Source organism: Cydia fagiglandana, chromosome 10, assembly GCF_963556715.1.
Source record: "Cydia fagiglandana chromosome 10, ilCydFagi1.1, whole genome shotgun sequence".
Lineage (NCBI taxonomy): Eukaryota > Metazoa > Arthropoda > Insecta > Lepidoptera > Tortricidae > Cydia > Cydia fagiglandana.
In genome coordinates, this window is record NC_085941.1 from 6158968 (window position 1) to 6176029 (window position 17062).

The 17062-nt window shown below is 38.1% G+C and overlaps 3 protein-coding genes and 1 long non-coding RNA gene across 6 annotated transcripts in view; 2 read left to right on the top strand and 2 right to left on the bottom strand.

Annotated features, from left to right (window-relative positions):
* Window positions 1-10714, top strand: part of LOC134668101 (uncharacterized) — a 136017-nt gene extending 125303 nt beyond the window's left edge. For 2 of the 3 annotated variants that reach the window (XM_063525594.1, XM_063525593.1), the window contains exons 2-5: window positions 414-716; window positions 3767-4008; window positions 4390-4902; window positions 6464-10714. In XM_063525594.1, coding sequence (XP_063381664.1) covers window positions 500-716; window positions 3767-4008; window positions 4390-4902; window positions 6464-6736 — 1245 coding nt within the window. In that variant the 5' untranslated portion in view covers window positions 414-499 and the 3' untranslated portion in view covers window positions 6737-10714. The remainder of the gene's footprint in view (window positions 1-413; window positions 717-3766; window positions 4009-4389; window positions 4903-6463) is intronic. The other variant, XM_063525591.1, reaches the window with a different exon arrangement.
* Window positions 10715-11661: 947 nt separating this feature from the next.
* On the bottom strand, window positions 11662-13186 carry LOC134668203 (cytochrome c oxidase assembly factor 5). The gene is made up of 3 exons (XM_063525708.1): window positions 12987-13186; window positions 12772-12867; window positions 11662-11820 (listed from the first exon to the last, which is right to left on the bottom strand). Exons 1-3 carry the CDS (start codon window positions 13092-13094, stop codon window positions 11779-11781), a joined length of 246 nt encoding a protein of 81 aa, XP_063381778.1. The 5' UTR covers window positions 13095-13186; the 3' UTR covers window positions 11662-11778.
* Window positions 13187-13346: 160 nt separating this feature from the next.
* LOC134668417 (probable cysteine--tRNA ligase, mitochondrial) lies at window positions 13347-15201 on the top strand. The gene has a single exon (XM_063525899.1). It carries the CDS (start codon window positions 13445-13447, stop codon window positions 14972-14974), a length of 1530 nt encoding a protein of 509 aa, XP_063381969.1. The 5' UTR covers window positions 13347-13444; the 3' UTR covers window positions 14975-15201.
* A 686-nt stretch (window positions 15202-15887) lies between these two features.
* On the bottom strand, window positions 15888-16955 carry LOC134668418 (uncharacterized). Its single transcript, XR_010098772.1, has 2 exons — window positions 16432-16955; window positions 15888-16198 (listed from the first exon to the last, which is right to left on the bottom strand). It is a non-coding gene; the product is annotated as an uncharacterized LOC134668418 (long non-coding RNA).
* Between the last annotated feature and the right edge of the window lie 107 nt (window positions 16956-17062).

The window sequence follows — 17062 nt, forward strand, 5'->3', positions numbered from 1 at the left end:
TTTCTAGTTAGTACTCGACTGACGGAGTAAAGCCGACAATTAAATTAAACTTAATTAACTATACCTAAAGATTCCAATATTATTTTTATTCTTTATACTAAAGGCGGAGAAATTGACGGGTCAAACACATTTTATTATAACATGCTTAACTAGTTCGCGTCTTTCCTGTAGACATCGCAAAGTTAAGAGTAACCAAAAGCTATTTTTTTTAGGCTTCACCTTTACAGATGCTACACATATTTACAGAAGGTACTTGAGACTCAAATAAGAAAAACGTGATATATAAGTTGATTAAACCATTATACTACACTATGTTTGAACTTTTTAAACAGTTTAACCAAAACCCGTAACCCGAACCGCAACGTTGCACCTGTCCTGTTAAGAAATCAACCATAACCAACTATTTCCACAAGCCATAAACCCAGACTAAACACACGACAGAGCGGGGTTAATTAGTTTCTAATTTTTGCGAGAGAGACCGCAGTGGCACCAGTCCAAGATGAATCTGATGTTTCGGAAGAACTTCAGCACGGAGAAGACTACGGGCGGCGGGGGCGGCGGGGGAGGGGGCAAGGCGAGGGGGGCGCTCGGGGCCGGCCGGAACGCCAAGCGCCGGGACCGCGAGCGCTACTCCTCTATGGAGGAACACACACACTACAGGACGCATCTTTTTTTCTCGGCGCCGAGGGCCAGTACTCAGTACAACGAGGGCTCAGGTAAAGGCGGGAAAGTTTGTTTATGTGTTAATAGTGGTGTTGGAGTTTTTAAGTATGTTACAGAAGTTTTCGAAAGTTTCTTGACGAAATAACGTGAAAGTTTTAAGAACGTGTCAAGGCGGAACGTAAATATGAGTTTTGATAATATGTCATTTAATAGCTGTGTTTTGATATAATCATGTGGTCGGTAAAGTTAGCTGAACAGGTAAGTTTTACCTTAACTTTTTCCCTGGCATCAAATTAGGTAGAACTTAAATCATTATAAAAGTTTCTTAGAGAAACCATCGCATTTAGTTGTTTTTACGATGTTTTGCTTGTTTTTGTTGAGTTGTTATCATGTTAATGGTCTACATGAGCCACTTGTAATCTACATAAATGTCCGCATAACTCACAGCCATGTTTATAAAGGCATGATGGAATGACTAGATAGTAAATGTAGTAATGTGTGTTTATTATGTTGTATATTTAATTATTTAAGTACTGCGGAATGGAGTATCGAGACAAACCATTCTGGTTTAACGATGCTCTTGGATCAAAATATTATGTAATTGTGATTTATCTCTAATAAATTAAATAAATAAAAAATTAATTACCCAGTGTTCCGTACAAAACTTTGTTCACGGAGCACTTAAATAATATGGTATGGGATCACTTCGGTATCGCAAATCGGTAAAATGCGTTTTTTTTAAGAAATTATGATTGGTATGGTTAGTCTTAAATTGTTTAGACTCTTGTGGCAGATGCAATTCAATTTTGTTTAACAAAAACACAAACGATCGAATTACAAAAAGCGTTTTAGAAGTCGGTTTAAAAGTTAAAAATTACAATTTAAGAAAATACGGTATTTACTTGTTGAAGTAAACGCCTAATCGTTGTAACTTATTTGTTTACACAAGTGTAAATACTAAGTACATTAGTTTGCCACTAATCGGAATTCAAAAGAATCCTACAAGCTTTTGAATCAAAGTAGAATTCATACAGTTCATATGTCGGACAAGCTATGATTCATTACACATGTGCTTGCAGTGACGTTCCACTGCGCTTTGGTATGCAGAATGCAATTGGCACGCGCTGAATGATGTTTCTAATTCGGGCATTTTCGATCAAAATCTTAGACCCTGGCTACATTTTACAATTTACGTCGACTATGACCTACTGAGAAAATAATACGGTAGACCGACCAAAATATTTTTTCTAAATATTGACTAATAGAGAATGTTATGTGTAAATTTTATTAAATTAGTGATTTTTATTTTACGATAATATTTGTCTGTTTTTAAGACTTTTATTAAAATAATAATAAATAAAATGCAGTTAATAAATAAAAGAAACAAACTGCTTCGAGCGAGATTCGAACTCATGACTACCAACTGAAGTACCGAAAATCATCATATTTTTTTAAATACGTGGCTTAAGGCGTGTAACAAAAATATTTCGTTAATATATATTTCACAACAAAATTAACTGAAGTTGCTGATTTAGATTATTGCGTTAAAAAAAGCGACCGTGTACAAAATTTTAACTAACATAGTCCCAGTCACAACTTTTCCAGGAAAGCCAGACGCATTATCCGCTAATAACAAGATGCCAGCAACGCGTCAGTCACACATTATAAATAGCGGACAGCCACGCTGCAACATGACGCGCATCACATCACAAGCGGTTGAATGAACGGAACAACACTGACGTGACAATTGCTACATTAGGGATGACGATATGCTTATATATCTAAGTAGTAAGTGTGTAGTACCTGCCTATACAAGAGCTAAGTCAGGTGAACTTTTCGGCTTGAGAAGTGAATAAAGAGAACTACACAAACTCTAAACTCGTAACTACCTACTTGACTTTGTCACGCGAATAAATGTTAGGCATGGTTTTTACGAGTGAGTCATGCCCAGAGTTAGGTTTTAATAATGCCTCTCTGCCCCTGAAAGTTTAATAAGAACTTGATAATAAATAATTGGTGAAAGAAATGCCCACAACTTCTACATTGGGAGCAGGTTTGGTCGATATACCTATTAAGATACATGAAGAAATTATACTCCAGTATTCTTACCGTTTGGGAAAAGTAGAGACTTTTCCCAATAAATTAGGTATCTCATATGAACTGACCAATTCGTATCTGCTAACTAATGCACGAAAAATATCGGAAGTCGTTGATCGGAGCCGGTGCCGCGCCGATATGTGGACGACAAAAAATGCCTAAATGGAGAAATCAATCGACCCCATGTTGGGTTGGATACACTTTTTCTACTGCCTTTGTCCAATCCGCTATTTTGGTATCTTTGTTTCCAATCAGTTCCGCGAGTGCAATCCCTACAACCCGCTCGAACCGGCTCAAACTGACCGTTTTGGCTGTAAACACTTCCCAGCTATTTTCAGCGAGGCCAAACGAAGCAGCATTACAAAAACACTCGTCTAGCGGAGCACAAAGTTCTGTGATGGCAGCGGATACAAGTAATGTGTGAGTTGTATTATCGCCGGTCATGCTCTCAAATTAATGACGCCTTGACATTTTCATTTCGTAGTTCCATTTAATCTAATGTATTTCTTTGCTGACTTCATTGACACTTTGAAGAGACGGGTCACGATCACACAACACCAAACCCACCCTTGTTAAACAGGAAACAGTAGTTTTCCATTAGATCCTTCTTTGCAATTCTGCCGGATAGGAATAGGAACACAATGCATAACTAAATCCCTAGTAAAACTAATTTGAAACTCCGCCACACAGTTTCTTGCGCGTTCGTATTATTAGGGGCTATGTCACAATCGAATGTGTGCGATATAGTGATAAATTAGATCGTTCATATTGAAGGATTTATGCCTATCCTTGGAAGGGTCCTACCTATTGCCTTGTTAGTTGACCATTGTAGGAGAGCAGTAGGCTCTGATTAATGATAACCCGATTCAATTTTAAATGTAGCGCTACGAATCAGCACTAGTGCGATGTGTGATGCGAATGTATTTAAGACCCCTGAAGAATTATAACCGACGGAGACGTGGGTTAACTTGAGACGACAGTTAACTTAAGACCATTGTTGTTTCAGAACGATGCGGGCCAGTGCTCGGCGGAGGCTCCGGGCCGGAGCCGGAGCCCCCGCAGCCCCTCGTCACGCGGGAGCCAGGGGTGTCGCTGCTCCGCTGGGACAGGCCGACGGACACCCGGGCGTCCGAGCGGGTCAGCAGGAGGGAGACGAGGACAGAGCCCGTCTCGCTCGCCACGCTCGAGCGCGATTGCTTTGTCATACCGGCGCACGCGCTGGATAGGTTCCTGCCTGATGGCGTCCCTGTAAGTGTTCTTCTTTACTCCTTTTTTTATTGCAGTTACCAGTCATGGGCGTCATGGCAGATACTTATGAGACTGCCGGCAACTGCTGAAACAAATTTTATTGTGTCCAGTGAGTGACCATCTTGATTGTCATAACTCTCAATGCTCAAAGTCCTTAAAGTTCTCTATAAAAGAAAACCGAATCAACGTCTTTTTCCGCCCTTCCTTCCTTGGAAATTATGAGGAAGCTAAAGAGATCAGAGAGAAGATGAAATCAGTATAGGTACCCTTTTTTTAATTACCTACAACTCAAGTTTACCAACGGTGCGGATTCTCAACAAATCTTTCTAAATTATGCATACAAAGCAACACATTAAAAAAAATCCTATTTTCTCATTCCAGCTTCCAGTCCCCCCTCCAACACCAGACAAAGGCCAAACAACGAAGACTGCCCAGAACTCACTCAGCATCCTCGAGATAGCCGACCCCAAGCTCTGCATACTCGCCCACCTGATGAGCCCTCTCGAGCCTATCGAGCCAATACTCGAATCACCAATGTCCAAGCCCTTAATCAAACAGAAAGCTGCCGCAGGGGAGCTTTTAACAGAAGTAGCTCAGGCCAATACAGCTGTAGGAGGGATGCTACTCGCAAATATGGAAAGGAACGCAGAATTCCCATTCATATCATATTATGTGATAAATACCACGCAAACTGATCCTTTGCTTTTCTACAATAACATGAGGTGTGCTTCGCTGAACAAGTTTGATCCGAAGGCGATACGGTACTCGGCGGCGCATACGCTGGACTTGTATAGTGAGGTGGCGATGATCTGCCGGCCGCCGTTCACGGACTTGGCCGGGGGACCGAAGAAATCGCACACGCCGACTACTGGGTTCATTATTAGTGTTTATAAGGTCAGTACACTACCATATTTCCTTATTACATGGACTCGAACAAAATTGACACAGCACGATTGTCTCTCTAGAGTATAGCGAGTATCCAATAACGATTCTTCATTGTAAATCAAACAAACGTAGTGATTTCATTCTCTTCGATACGAAGATGACCCATTTTGTACCCAATGTTCTGATGCCGCCCTCTCCACTTACATTAGCTTATGAAATTACCGAACACATTACTTTGTTACTACAAGTCTACGACGTCTACGAGAACAAATGCTACATCGTTCGTAATTTGGCTCCAATTCTTTATTAAACTTTCCATAAGTTGATACACCTTGAATCATAAGGGACCGTGCCAAGATTTTTGGAAGGCAACCAAATGGAGCACTTAAGAAAAGTGATCTGCCACTTTACTCATTTCCGCCCTATTAAAACAGCCGTATGGTGCCGTCTTGGCAGAGGGATTTGTCTAACTGCGACATTTGGATCGTCTCTAAAGACTACGGTGCATTGAAGTGGATGATAAAATAAAACGAGCGTCTACTAGAAGTAAAAGAGGTTATTTAAAACGGATTTTTAGGACGAAAGTTTTGGAAGCCTCGGGTTTTTAGGCCCCGTTTATCCTTAAACGGCTTATAAGAATAATTTAGAAATTTAAATTCATATAGAGCTCGGTAGTGATGGCGTTCTGACTTTCTGCTACAAGTATTATTGGTATACCTACTAACCGAAGACAAAGTCGCATTAGTGGTAAGTGTGGTAAATACTGTCTGGAGATAAAAAGTTTCTTGAACCAATGAGATTCATTTCAAGTTTTGTGGTCCAATAGTTATGAGCTTCGATCCAGATCGCTTTAATTTTGTAAATAAGTTTATGAAGAATTTTTATTTTGTATCCGGGTTTATTAATGAAGTAGGCTGGAACATAGTTTTATTTTTATACTACGTCAGTGGCAAACAAGCATACGGCCCGCCTGATAGTAAGCAGTCTCCGTAGCCTATGGACGCCTACAATGCAACTCTAGAGGTGTTACATGCACGTTGCAGCTCAAATAATATCGCTGCTCTGCACCATCGTTGAGCTCTGGCAACCTTCCTCACCGGCACCAACACACAACACTATGAGTGAGGTTTAGTATTAGTTGGCTGGGGTTTTCTGTAAGGTCAGGCGTGGCTCACTCTGCGATTTCGTCGCTTTGCTACAGGTAGCTAAAAGTACATCCGTTCGACCCCAATTTTGGGGTTTGCTATAAGCCGCGCGTGGCGCTGTCGCCACCTAGCGGCCATATCTGTGCTGATCGTGACAGACGCGTTTTGTTAGAGAGTCTTCTTTATAGTACTATTATTTATTCTGTGGTAAGGTGGAGGTATTCCCCATGCAGTTGGGCTGTGCTCTAGATGGATCCTCTTGAGTTTATGTGAAATACGTCCACGTCTACGAGATGTAGCTCTTCTCAACGTTACGTCAGCTACCCGCTTTCGACAATCTTGACTAGACCGCCAACTAGACCAGATATCAGGACAGGACCTTTTTGTTGGATGTTTTCCTTTAACTGCCCTCAATCATCTTCCAGGTATTCGAAGGCGACGACGGCGAGCGCTTCGAGCGCAACTGGTTATACTGGACCGGCGCACGCATGCTCTACCGCCATCTCCCTCACTCCGTCGGGATGAGGAAGATAGCGCTACACAAGTCCGTCGCCAGCCACGGCGACAAGATGTACCTGCTGGTGTGCGAGTGTGCCAACTTGTTGGACGATTTGTCGGGCGCGGCGATGCTGATCACGGCGCTGCGCGCGCGCCTGTGTGGGTACACCGGCTTGTATAGGCCCATACAGACGTTCTAGCAGAGGGATGGGGCTGTGAGCCCTGATTAGTGTTTACTAGAGTAAAAATCTAGACTGGAATCTAATTTGACTAATTTGATTAGTTCTGAAATGGCACAACTCGATATAACATCGAATCACAATAGTCAGATGACTGATCTATAACATCGTACAGAAGTCTTAAATTACTTAGGGCCACTTGCACTATCCCACTAACTCGGGGTTAACCATTTAAACCTGGAGTTCCCATGGTTACCAGTACAATTTGACACGGGGTTAACAGTATAACCGCTTAACCTCGGGTTAGTGGGATGGTGCAAGTGGCCCTTAAAGGACAAAGAGTTAAAGATTTGTGGCGCAGTTCCTTCCACAGCCGACCCTTCGTGGAAGGAGATTCCTGCAAAACCGCACAGTACGTGATCATTTCAGTTACAGCAATTCTTGGTAGAGTTAGACCAAGAAAACTCTTCAGCGATATTGATAGCCCACGCAGTGCAAGTGTTATTTTAAATGCCAAATTTCTATGAAATTATGACCAATAAATAACACTTTCACTGCGTGTTATTTAGCGGCGATTGCGCTTCTTAGTCTAACTCTACTATCAATTGTAGTATTCAGAGTTGTGTCGTTTAAAACATTCGGTTTCTTGAGCTTGCATTAATTTGTAAAGGCGTAGAAGATTGCTCTTCCTAAGATGCTCCTGATTGGACCAAAGTATTATTAACAGCTGTGACGTGTTCAATATTCAATAGGGTGCAGCATGAACTTAGACAACCACGGAGAGAATCCCTTCTCTCAGAAAATAGGTGATTTTAAGAACAGTTTTTGAAATACAGGAGTATTAATTGAGAAACCTTCTAGAAAGGCGCTTAGCGACATCTACTGTATCATAATGGAATTACAGTGAATGTTTTCTAACATCACATATTTGATAATTATGAATTGATCCTTATAGCCTCCTAAGACCTAGGCATACAAATGAAAAATCCAAAATTTGCCACTGTAATTTGAACCTAAAGTGTAGGAAATAGAGTTGATTTTGCGTTGTTTCAAAATTTTACGAAACAAAGCAAAAGCGAGTTCGTTCCAATTGACTATGATTTAAATTTCATCAAACTGTGAAAGTACTATAGGTAGGACCTTATTGGGTCTTAGGAGGATGGTATAGGTATGAATGAAGCTAAGGCCTACCTTTTAACTGATATGAATATGAATCTGAAGTACGCTGCACCCTATTCGTACAATATAACATTCTGTTTAAATTTTAAAAGTGTTCAATAAGTCGACTTGTCAATATCTTGTGTCAGGCGTTAAATATAAATTCTTAAACCTACTTATACATGCACAAATACTGTTAGAAAACCGGCCTTAGGTTCCTAGAGGGGTTTGAGGGTGAAATGTATAAAGAGGCTGCTTTTCGACCAGAATTATAAGGTATATTTTCATACAAAGTGACCAAGCTAAGCCACGAATGTGAGACTTGGACATACCTACGGAAATGTAATAGAGCTAAGCTTTGGTAGAAAAGCAGCCTGAGAATCATTCACTAGCTATGCGAAATACCATCATTTTTTTTATCCTAAGAATGCAATTAGAATTATGAAAATTTGAGATTCTATAAAATAATTCTTTTCAGAATATTTGTAAACCATGAGGCCCTTAAGACAAATTCTTGCGTTGGGACTTTATGCTGTCCTGACTTCTTTTTATAGACAACACATTTTAAGATGAGCTCTGTGCGAAGTGATAATGCGTTCTATACCCGCCAGGGCGGCGCCACGGTCGTTCACAGAGCACATACACACAGTAGGGTAGGCGGGTTAATACGAAGCTTAGCTAGTGGACGGGGGATGGTATGGATCGTAAACAAATCAGTAAGGATTCAGTAAGAAACCCTGAATCGAAACTCGTCTTCCAAAGATCCGAAAGCGCAAGTTAATTATGATATTCCTCACTCTTGTAGTTCCTTACATATCCTCAAACATATCAAATAAGTACGACATAGATTCGTAGAAGCTCTTTAAAGGCCAATACACACCAAATGGTTATGCAGAGTTGCAGACCAGGCGCGTGTCTACCCTGTGAGCTGGAGTCGTGCTGCGTTTGGTGTGGTTCGCCCTTAAAATTCCCACATAAGCGGAAACACAACTGGTTTTTGTTAATTCTTGTATACTATTACTCATACAAAAAATTAACGTATACGATATATGCGACACGTGATTAATCTTGTTCTAGTGAGTAATGTTTGCAAATTTCCAATGGGACCTTCTAGAAAACTTACTTTTTCTCTTTAAACTAAATTATTTGTTAAATAAAATGTAATTTGGTTACCTAAAATTTATCGGTTGTGTTTTCGGTACTAAATAGTTAAATACTGTATTAGTTTGTAGGCCATCCTAGCTTAGCTTTTATCGAGGCCGGTTACACAAGCTATTTTCGACTTTATAGACTTTTATTAAGGTGATATTTATGGTCAGCTCATAAATTGTGTATGCTTTTTTCTTGCACAATATTTTACAGCTTATGTATATATAAACAAAAAATAAATATTAGTACCTACTTTAAAAACTTTATCATACTCAGGTCTTTTAATAAACATAATTTCTGAGCTGATTATAAAATGTAAAACTGAGTGCATTTCTATTAGGCACCCAGTCGCTTATTAAAATAGTAGTTATTTGTACTAGATAAGCTGCTAAACTGTATGAGACAATACAACAAAACAAAGAAAGACCCGGAATAATTAATTTTCTTCTGTCTCTTATACCTAAATTTGACTGGAAGATTCGCGTCTGCGGTCTTAAACTAATAAACTCGCATAACTACATAATATGCTTAATTTTTTTTTCAAAATGAAGTATTTTGCCGCTGTTAGGGCTCATTTAGACGGTGCGAGAACTCGCATGCGAGTTTCATTACATTGCGGTTTTTGATCGGTCGGTTGAATTGGACGTAACGAGCTGCCCGCAATGTAACTAAAATCGCATGCGAGTGCATCAGCCCTTAAGGTCTACTTCATGTCAAATCTTTTCTTTGCCAACAGTACGAGAAATATTTTAGAAAAGGCGCTCCTCGAATAGTTCATAATATATATTTCAAAATAACATATTAATTAAGGACATTGGTAATTTGGGATACGAAAAATATTTGCATTTACAATGTATACTTCGGCGTTGGTGTCTAAATGGCGACTCAATAGATTTTAAAAGTAACTAATACCTTATTTGTAAACATTATCTATATCATTCACATAATACTAATACACAAATGCAAATATTTTCCTCCCAATTTATCCATATTTTTCAAATGATTATAATAGATTTATGATTATGGATAATTCACTATAATGTGCAAAGCTGGAACTTTATGGAATCAAACAAGTTATTATAAATATGTAAAATATTTTAGCTCTTGAATTATTAAAATAAATAGATACGCTTCAATGCTGTAATGCACAAATAATACATGAATTAAGTGTTGAGATAGATTAGGTATTCAATCTATTTTGTTATTTATAGATAAATTGTTATATTTTGTCTTGTCAATTAACAATAAGAAGCAAACATACTTTGGTTCAGCCTGCTTTCCATTTTAACAGAAACAAAATCAATAATTAATAGAGTTATTTACTTCTGGCGACTGACCAAAAATACCTAATAAGTATTGTGATTCAATAATAATTAAAATATGTACGTAACATTCAAGTGTTCATTTAACATCTAACCGAAAAAGGCAGTTATGTATGTAAAAAAGTAACTCAAAATATCAACGAAAGTTTTTTGACAGAAAGATAAATACTGGTTATTTTTAAGGCACGGTTATTTTTGCTATGGTGCTAAATCTAGTTGATATGTAGGAAAGCAATAATGGCTTGCATTTGTTAATTATCTAGGATAATCATTGCTTTATGTATTTATCAGGGGACTACCACTTAACTCAGTCAGTTCCTTGGGTAAGTTCAGTAGTGTAGCAGTGAATATTCACATTACAGTTTATAATTCATTCATCAACTGTATAGCAGTGAATATTCACTTTACAGTTTATAATTCATTCATCAACTGTATAGCAGTGAATATTCACTTTACAATTTATAATTCATTCATCAACTGTGTAGCAGTGAATATTCACTATTCATTCATCAACTGAGTTAATTGGTTAACCTTGTAGTGAGATTGTTTGAGTATGAATAAAATTACACATGTATGTAAGAAAAGTACAGTTAAACTTTTGCAAATAAATAATTAGTGTGAGAAGGATTTGGACATTCTGAAACAATTTGACTTAAATAAAACATTAGATAGTTATAGATTACTCCCTAGCAGTAATATTAACCTTCTCAAATAAATTTTTCAAATTACTGACTTCCAAATAGTCATTCATTTTGGTTATTAACTTTAAATAATGTTTAAATTCACTCCCTATTATTGTTATTTTAAGTTGGCAACAATATCTTAGATATTTTTCTGCTGAATAGATATTTTGTACCTTCTTAAAAATCTCTATTTAAAAAAATGTGTTGAATAAATGCTTGGAAAGCAAAATAGATGATTAGCAAATTGAAGAAATTTCAATTATTTTTGTAATAAAATTTAAAATATATAATGGTTTCATTTTATCCTGTATTAACTAAAGGTACTTGGGTAGGTACTGTCCACACTATTATACTATCCACAAGTCCAGTTTACTAAAGCTACTAGACAATAAACGAAAACAAAAAGACAAGACAACAGAACGACTCATTTGTTTTACACAACAACTGACTTAAAACAAGTGAGTCTAAAATTATTAATAAAATTATTTAACTTTTATTTACTTTACAATTACACTTGGCAAAGGCTGTTTTAAAACCATTCTTTTTGTATACGATATTTTTGAATTAAATATTGACTTTTCAAGATTAAAAGAGATACTTATTAAACTAAACTTTATTTTTGTAAAAAAAAATATTCATTATTTTTGGTAACTTTATTGGAAAACAAGAATTAATATTTAATACTACACATTTGTTCTTTTAATAGTAAAATAATAAACTAAACTTTAGTAATGAATGATCATACATAGCTTCAGTATCCTCTGTGCCCTCGAAATCTTCTTCTATTATCCAACTGAAAGAGTCAAACAAATACATAAGAAATTTTATATTACTACAATTGGATTTGATTAGAAACTTAATTCCTTAGTACCAGATGTAGTGCATAATAGTTTTATTTTCTCGGAACCATTCGTATTTGTCATGCTACTTCAGTCAACCTCAGTACTTTTTGTATCAAGAGTATCAAGACTGACTGGAATAGCAAGACACATTTGTATATTTCTGTGAAAATCCGATGGAAAATAATTATGCACTACATCTGTAAATATCAACAATGATATTACGTTGACTACTACTAAGTAGTCAGCATCAACATTGGTGAATAGAACAATGTATGAAACACATCTATTATCCTCTAATAGTTTTACACCTAAAGATATATCTTTAACACTGTAATTACTTTAATAGAACACTGTTTTTAGGGTTCCGTACCCAAAGGGTAAAACGGGACCCTATTACTAAGAGTTCGCTGTCCGTCCGTCCGTCCGTCCGTCCGTCTGTCTGTCACCAGGCTGTATCTCACGAACCGTGATAGCTAGACAGTTGAAATTTTCACAGATGATGTATTTCTGTTGCCGCTATAACAACAAATACTAAAAACAGAATAAAATAAAGATTTAAATGGGGCTCCCATACAACAAACGTGATTTTTGACCAAAGTTAAGCAACGTCGGGAGAGGTCAGTACTTGGATGGGTGACCGTTTTTTTTTTTGCATTATGGTACGGAACCCTTCGTGCGCGAGTTTGACTCGCACTTGCCCGGTTTTTTTTACATGACGCATATTGTTACTCTATCAAGACCATTCCGTATAGATAAAAAAGAACTATAATAATTGTACTGTATATAATTTTAATAAGTTCTACTCATATTAAACTGGTCTCTAGTTCGTCTCTAGTCGGCCATATGTACCGGCCGTATCAAATGTTTATTGTATTTATAACATAAACATTATTTGTACTTACTAAGGATCGTTTGCACTCAAAAAAAGCCTGTCGCAGTTGCAGGCATTCATCTCCAACTTCCCCTGACTTTAAACATTCTCGAGGTGTTTTCTTGCCCTGAAAATGTAAAGTCTTATTAGTCTTTTAAGAAACCCCCGTCTAAATAGCGTTTAACTTTCACAACAGCTTAAAACAACGTTTCGAAATGAAATTATTAAACTCATACAAAAACTAACCTTTTTGCAGCAATCCGTATTTAACAAACACATCTTGAGATCAGCTCTGATGCCAGCACAGGGTGACTTGTCGGCAAGTCCTAGTTCATCTGGAGCGAAAACAACCATTTTCTGTATTTGTTTTCTATTCAATCTGCATGAATCTTCTAATTTGTTGATTTCTTTGCTCAATTATTTCAACAGTAATCACAAATCTAACAACAAACGTCACATGTGACAGATGTCGAAGTCAAATTGCATGTTTGAGACCACTTTTATCCGATCGATGGTAAAACAGTGGGCGTTTTTATAAATATGTTAAGTAGTTTAAGTCAAGGTTCAAAAGTCCAATCAGCTGTTTAATGACAGATGACACAATTTGATTTGATCAAGGCCGCTTGCAATGAACCTATCTAATAATTGCTTTAATAATAAGTCTTTGTTTACTCGTGACAGTCGTGATTGTACACAAATTAACAATGAGAAAGATCATACCAGTATTCTCCAGGAAACTATCCCATGTTTGCTCCTTAAAGCCTTATAAAGAGACGAAATGGATGATGCCGAATGGGAATCCTATCGGGGCGTACGTGTACAACTGTGTGGCTGATCAGAAAGTGCCTGTGATCCTCAACGACCCTAACATCGCGACGTGGTACTCCTGCGGACCCACCGTCTACGACTCTGCCCATCTAGGCCACGCAAGTTGCTATGTTAAAATTGATATTCTACAGAGAATACTTAAAGAATTCTTCAAAATTAAACTCGTCACTGCTATGGGTGTCACCGATATCGACGATAAAATAATTAAAAAGGCCAAAGAGACTAATTCGGACTTTAGGATTGTAGCGAAACAATACGAGCATGAGTTCTGGCTGGATATGGCCAGTTTGAATGTCGAAAAACCACTAATAGTTGCAAGGGTCTCAGACCATGTTAACTCCATTGAAATTTTCATTCAGAAAATCATTGAATCTGGCATGGCTTATGTTACTAAAGATGGTTCAGTGTATTTTGACACTGAGAAATACAATGCTTATGGTAAGTTGCAGAAAATGCAAGATGCAGGTGAACCAGCAGATCAGTACAAAAGGAACAAGATGGACTTTGCTCTGTGGAAAGCCCACAAGCCTGGGGAGCCATCTTGGAAGGCCTCATGGGGTGAAGGGAGGCCTGGCTGGCACATAGAGTGCTCGGCCATGGTGAGCAAGTACTTTGGGTCTCAATTAGACTTTCATGCTGGAGGAGTTGACTTGCAGTTCCCTCATCACGAGAATGAAGAGGCCCAGTCCTGCTCCTTCCACAACACCAGGCAATGGGCCAACTACTGGATACACATAGGTCATTTGCAACTGAAAGGTGACAATAAAATGTCTAAATCCTTGAAAAATACCATCAGCATACCACAGATGCTGTCTCAACACAGTGCCGACACATTTAGGATGGCTTGCATTATGTCAAACTATAGATATCCAATGGAATACAGTGATGAGTTGATGAAAACAGCTGAAAGTGTACTAAATAAATTCAAATTCTTCCTCAAGGATGCATACAACTATGTCAATAACAATGCAACAGAAAATGGTGACTATAAATATCAAATCCTTGACAGCTTGCAAAGTGTTGAAGAATTAAATCTAGAAGTTCTTCGATCAGATTTTGATACAGCCAGCTGTATTAACAACTTATTAAACTTAGTTATAAAGACAAATAGAGTGATGAAACTTGAGAATTCAGAGTTTTATCCAATTCCAGTTCTACTGATAGCCGAGTATATTACTAATGTATTGACAAAATTTGGGCTCAAATTACAGGATAGCTCGGAGAATGGAATACCAAACAATCTCATAGACACCCTGGTAGAGTTCAGGCACACTGTGAGACTAAATGCATTGAACAGAAAAGACAAAGAGTTGCTGAGTGCCTGTGACATCGTCAGAGATAAAATGAAGGCAATAAAAGTACAAATTAATGACAGTGAAAAAACACCTTCCTGGGTAGTGAAATAAAATAATTAACAGTATCCGATTACTGGATATCTCTCTAACAAAATATACCGTGTATATTGTGTATTACAATTTGTAAGATAATGGTGCAATTTATTGACTTTAAGATAAATATAGGTACTCATGTTAATCTTTGATAAGACTTTTTACTATCATTATCACTTAAATGCAAGTTAATCCCTTACTCGTTTTGTTACAATATTACAATCAATACAATCATATTAATAATATGTTACGTTCACGCCACTTATCCAATCCTAAACTAAACTATCACTCACACGCCAACGTGTTGGCACAAGCAAGCTAATATTAACCTCGCATGAAGGTTACTTTGACAATGTATGCCATAACACTTAAGGTGGTTCTACTTGCTCGAATTTCATACAAACTTTCTTGGCAACGAACTCCTATTGTATAGTGTTTCTTCACTTGAATAATGTTAGGGTAGTATATATTTCTGACTACGCCAAAGTAAAAAAATACTAGAAATTATGCTTTTATGGGAACTACATATAAGGATTCTTGGCATCCAAAGGGTTCGGTATCGTCTTGGGTCGTCCCATTCCTTTTTCGTCAAGTTCTTAAATTAGTTACATTCTGCTTTCGTCGCCCATTCTACATTCGTCACAATCGTCGGTGCCTTTCAATGTTGAATGAGTGACGAAAGCAGAATAGGACTAATTTAAGAACTTGACGAAAAACGAATGGGACGACCCAAGACGATACCAAGGGTTCATTATGGTCAAATTATGATGTAAGGTTTACTCGGGTAATTCCGAATGTCGAAAACTGACGGATAATTCCGAAAAGAGACTTTTATTATGATGGGATTTAGGGTGATTTTCGGAATTATCCGACATTCGGTATTACCCGAATACACCTTAGGTGTTATTTCGACAAATAAATACACAAAATATGGCAAGTAATCATATAATTGTTATTTTACCTGACAGTCTATGAACTTTTTTGCACTAAGCAAAGTCATTGTTACCTATATCAAGAGCATGAAATGTAAACAAACTGACGGATTAACACTTTTAAGTGTAAACCGACGTTCTCTGACGTATTGAGAAATAAGATAATGTGAATGACCAAACAGATAGTAACAATGTTATCACCAACATAAATCATTAACTTCCATCGTACTTCTTTATGTATAAACGTAAACACCCGATAAAATTAACTAAAGGTCAGTTAACTATTTCGTCAACTGTACTTATTTGTAACCTAGTGTCATCATCATCATCATCTCAGCCATAAGACGTCCACTGCTGAACATAGGCCTCCCCCTTAGACCTGCATGATGGGGGGTGAATGCCATAATCGCCACGCTTGGCAGGCGGGTTGGCGATCGCAGTCGAGTACACCGAATTTGAGGGACGCTGCTGCCCGTCCACCGATGGTCTTGGACGTAGTTTAAGGACATACCCGGGTCCTTTAAGGACATACCCGGGTCCTACCTAGTGTAAATTCGAAGAAATGTTCTAACCTCCTGGTTTGACAGTCCAACTAGATGGCGCTACACGAAGCCTTACTTTGTGGTATTGGTAACTGAGGGCCTACCGCGAAAATCGTTATCTGGGCTATAACCGCGAAAATCGAAGTTCGCAAATTGCGGGCATTTTTCTCTGTCACTCTAATTACGCCTTCATTGGAGTAAAAGAGAAAGATACCCGCAATTTACGAATTTCGGTTTTCGCGGTAGCCCCTTTGCCTCTATCGCTCTTGGATATTCGAGCGGCAGATAAGCGACGTCGGCAGTAGGTCCTCTGAATTTACACACATGAACTTATGACAGTTATGACAACCAGAGAGCCTACCACGAACCACGTTCGACGTATTGCCTCTCCGTGTCGCATTTGTAAATCCGTACGTAAGTGTGATAGGGAGGCAACACATAGAACGTGATTCGTGGTAGGCCCTCAGAACTACCGCATAATGTATGGAGGCATACAGCGCCATCATCATCCTCTCAAATTCGAAGCACGAATCCATCTTATGGCTCCTCTACACGATGGGCCAACGCCGGCCACTCCAAAGGATGCCGCCATGCGGTAGAATGAGATAGCAACACCACTTGCTCCCTCTAAC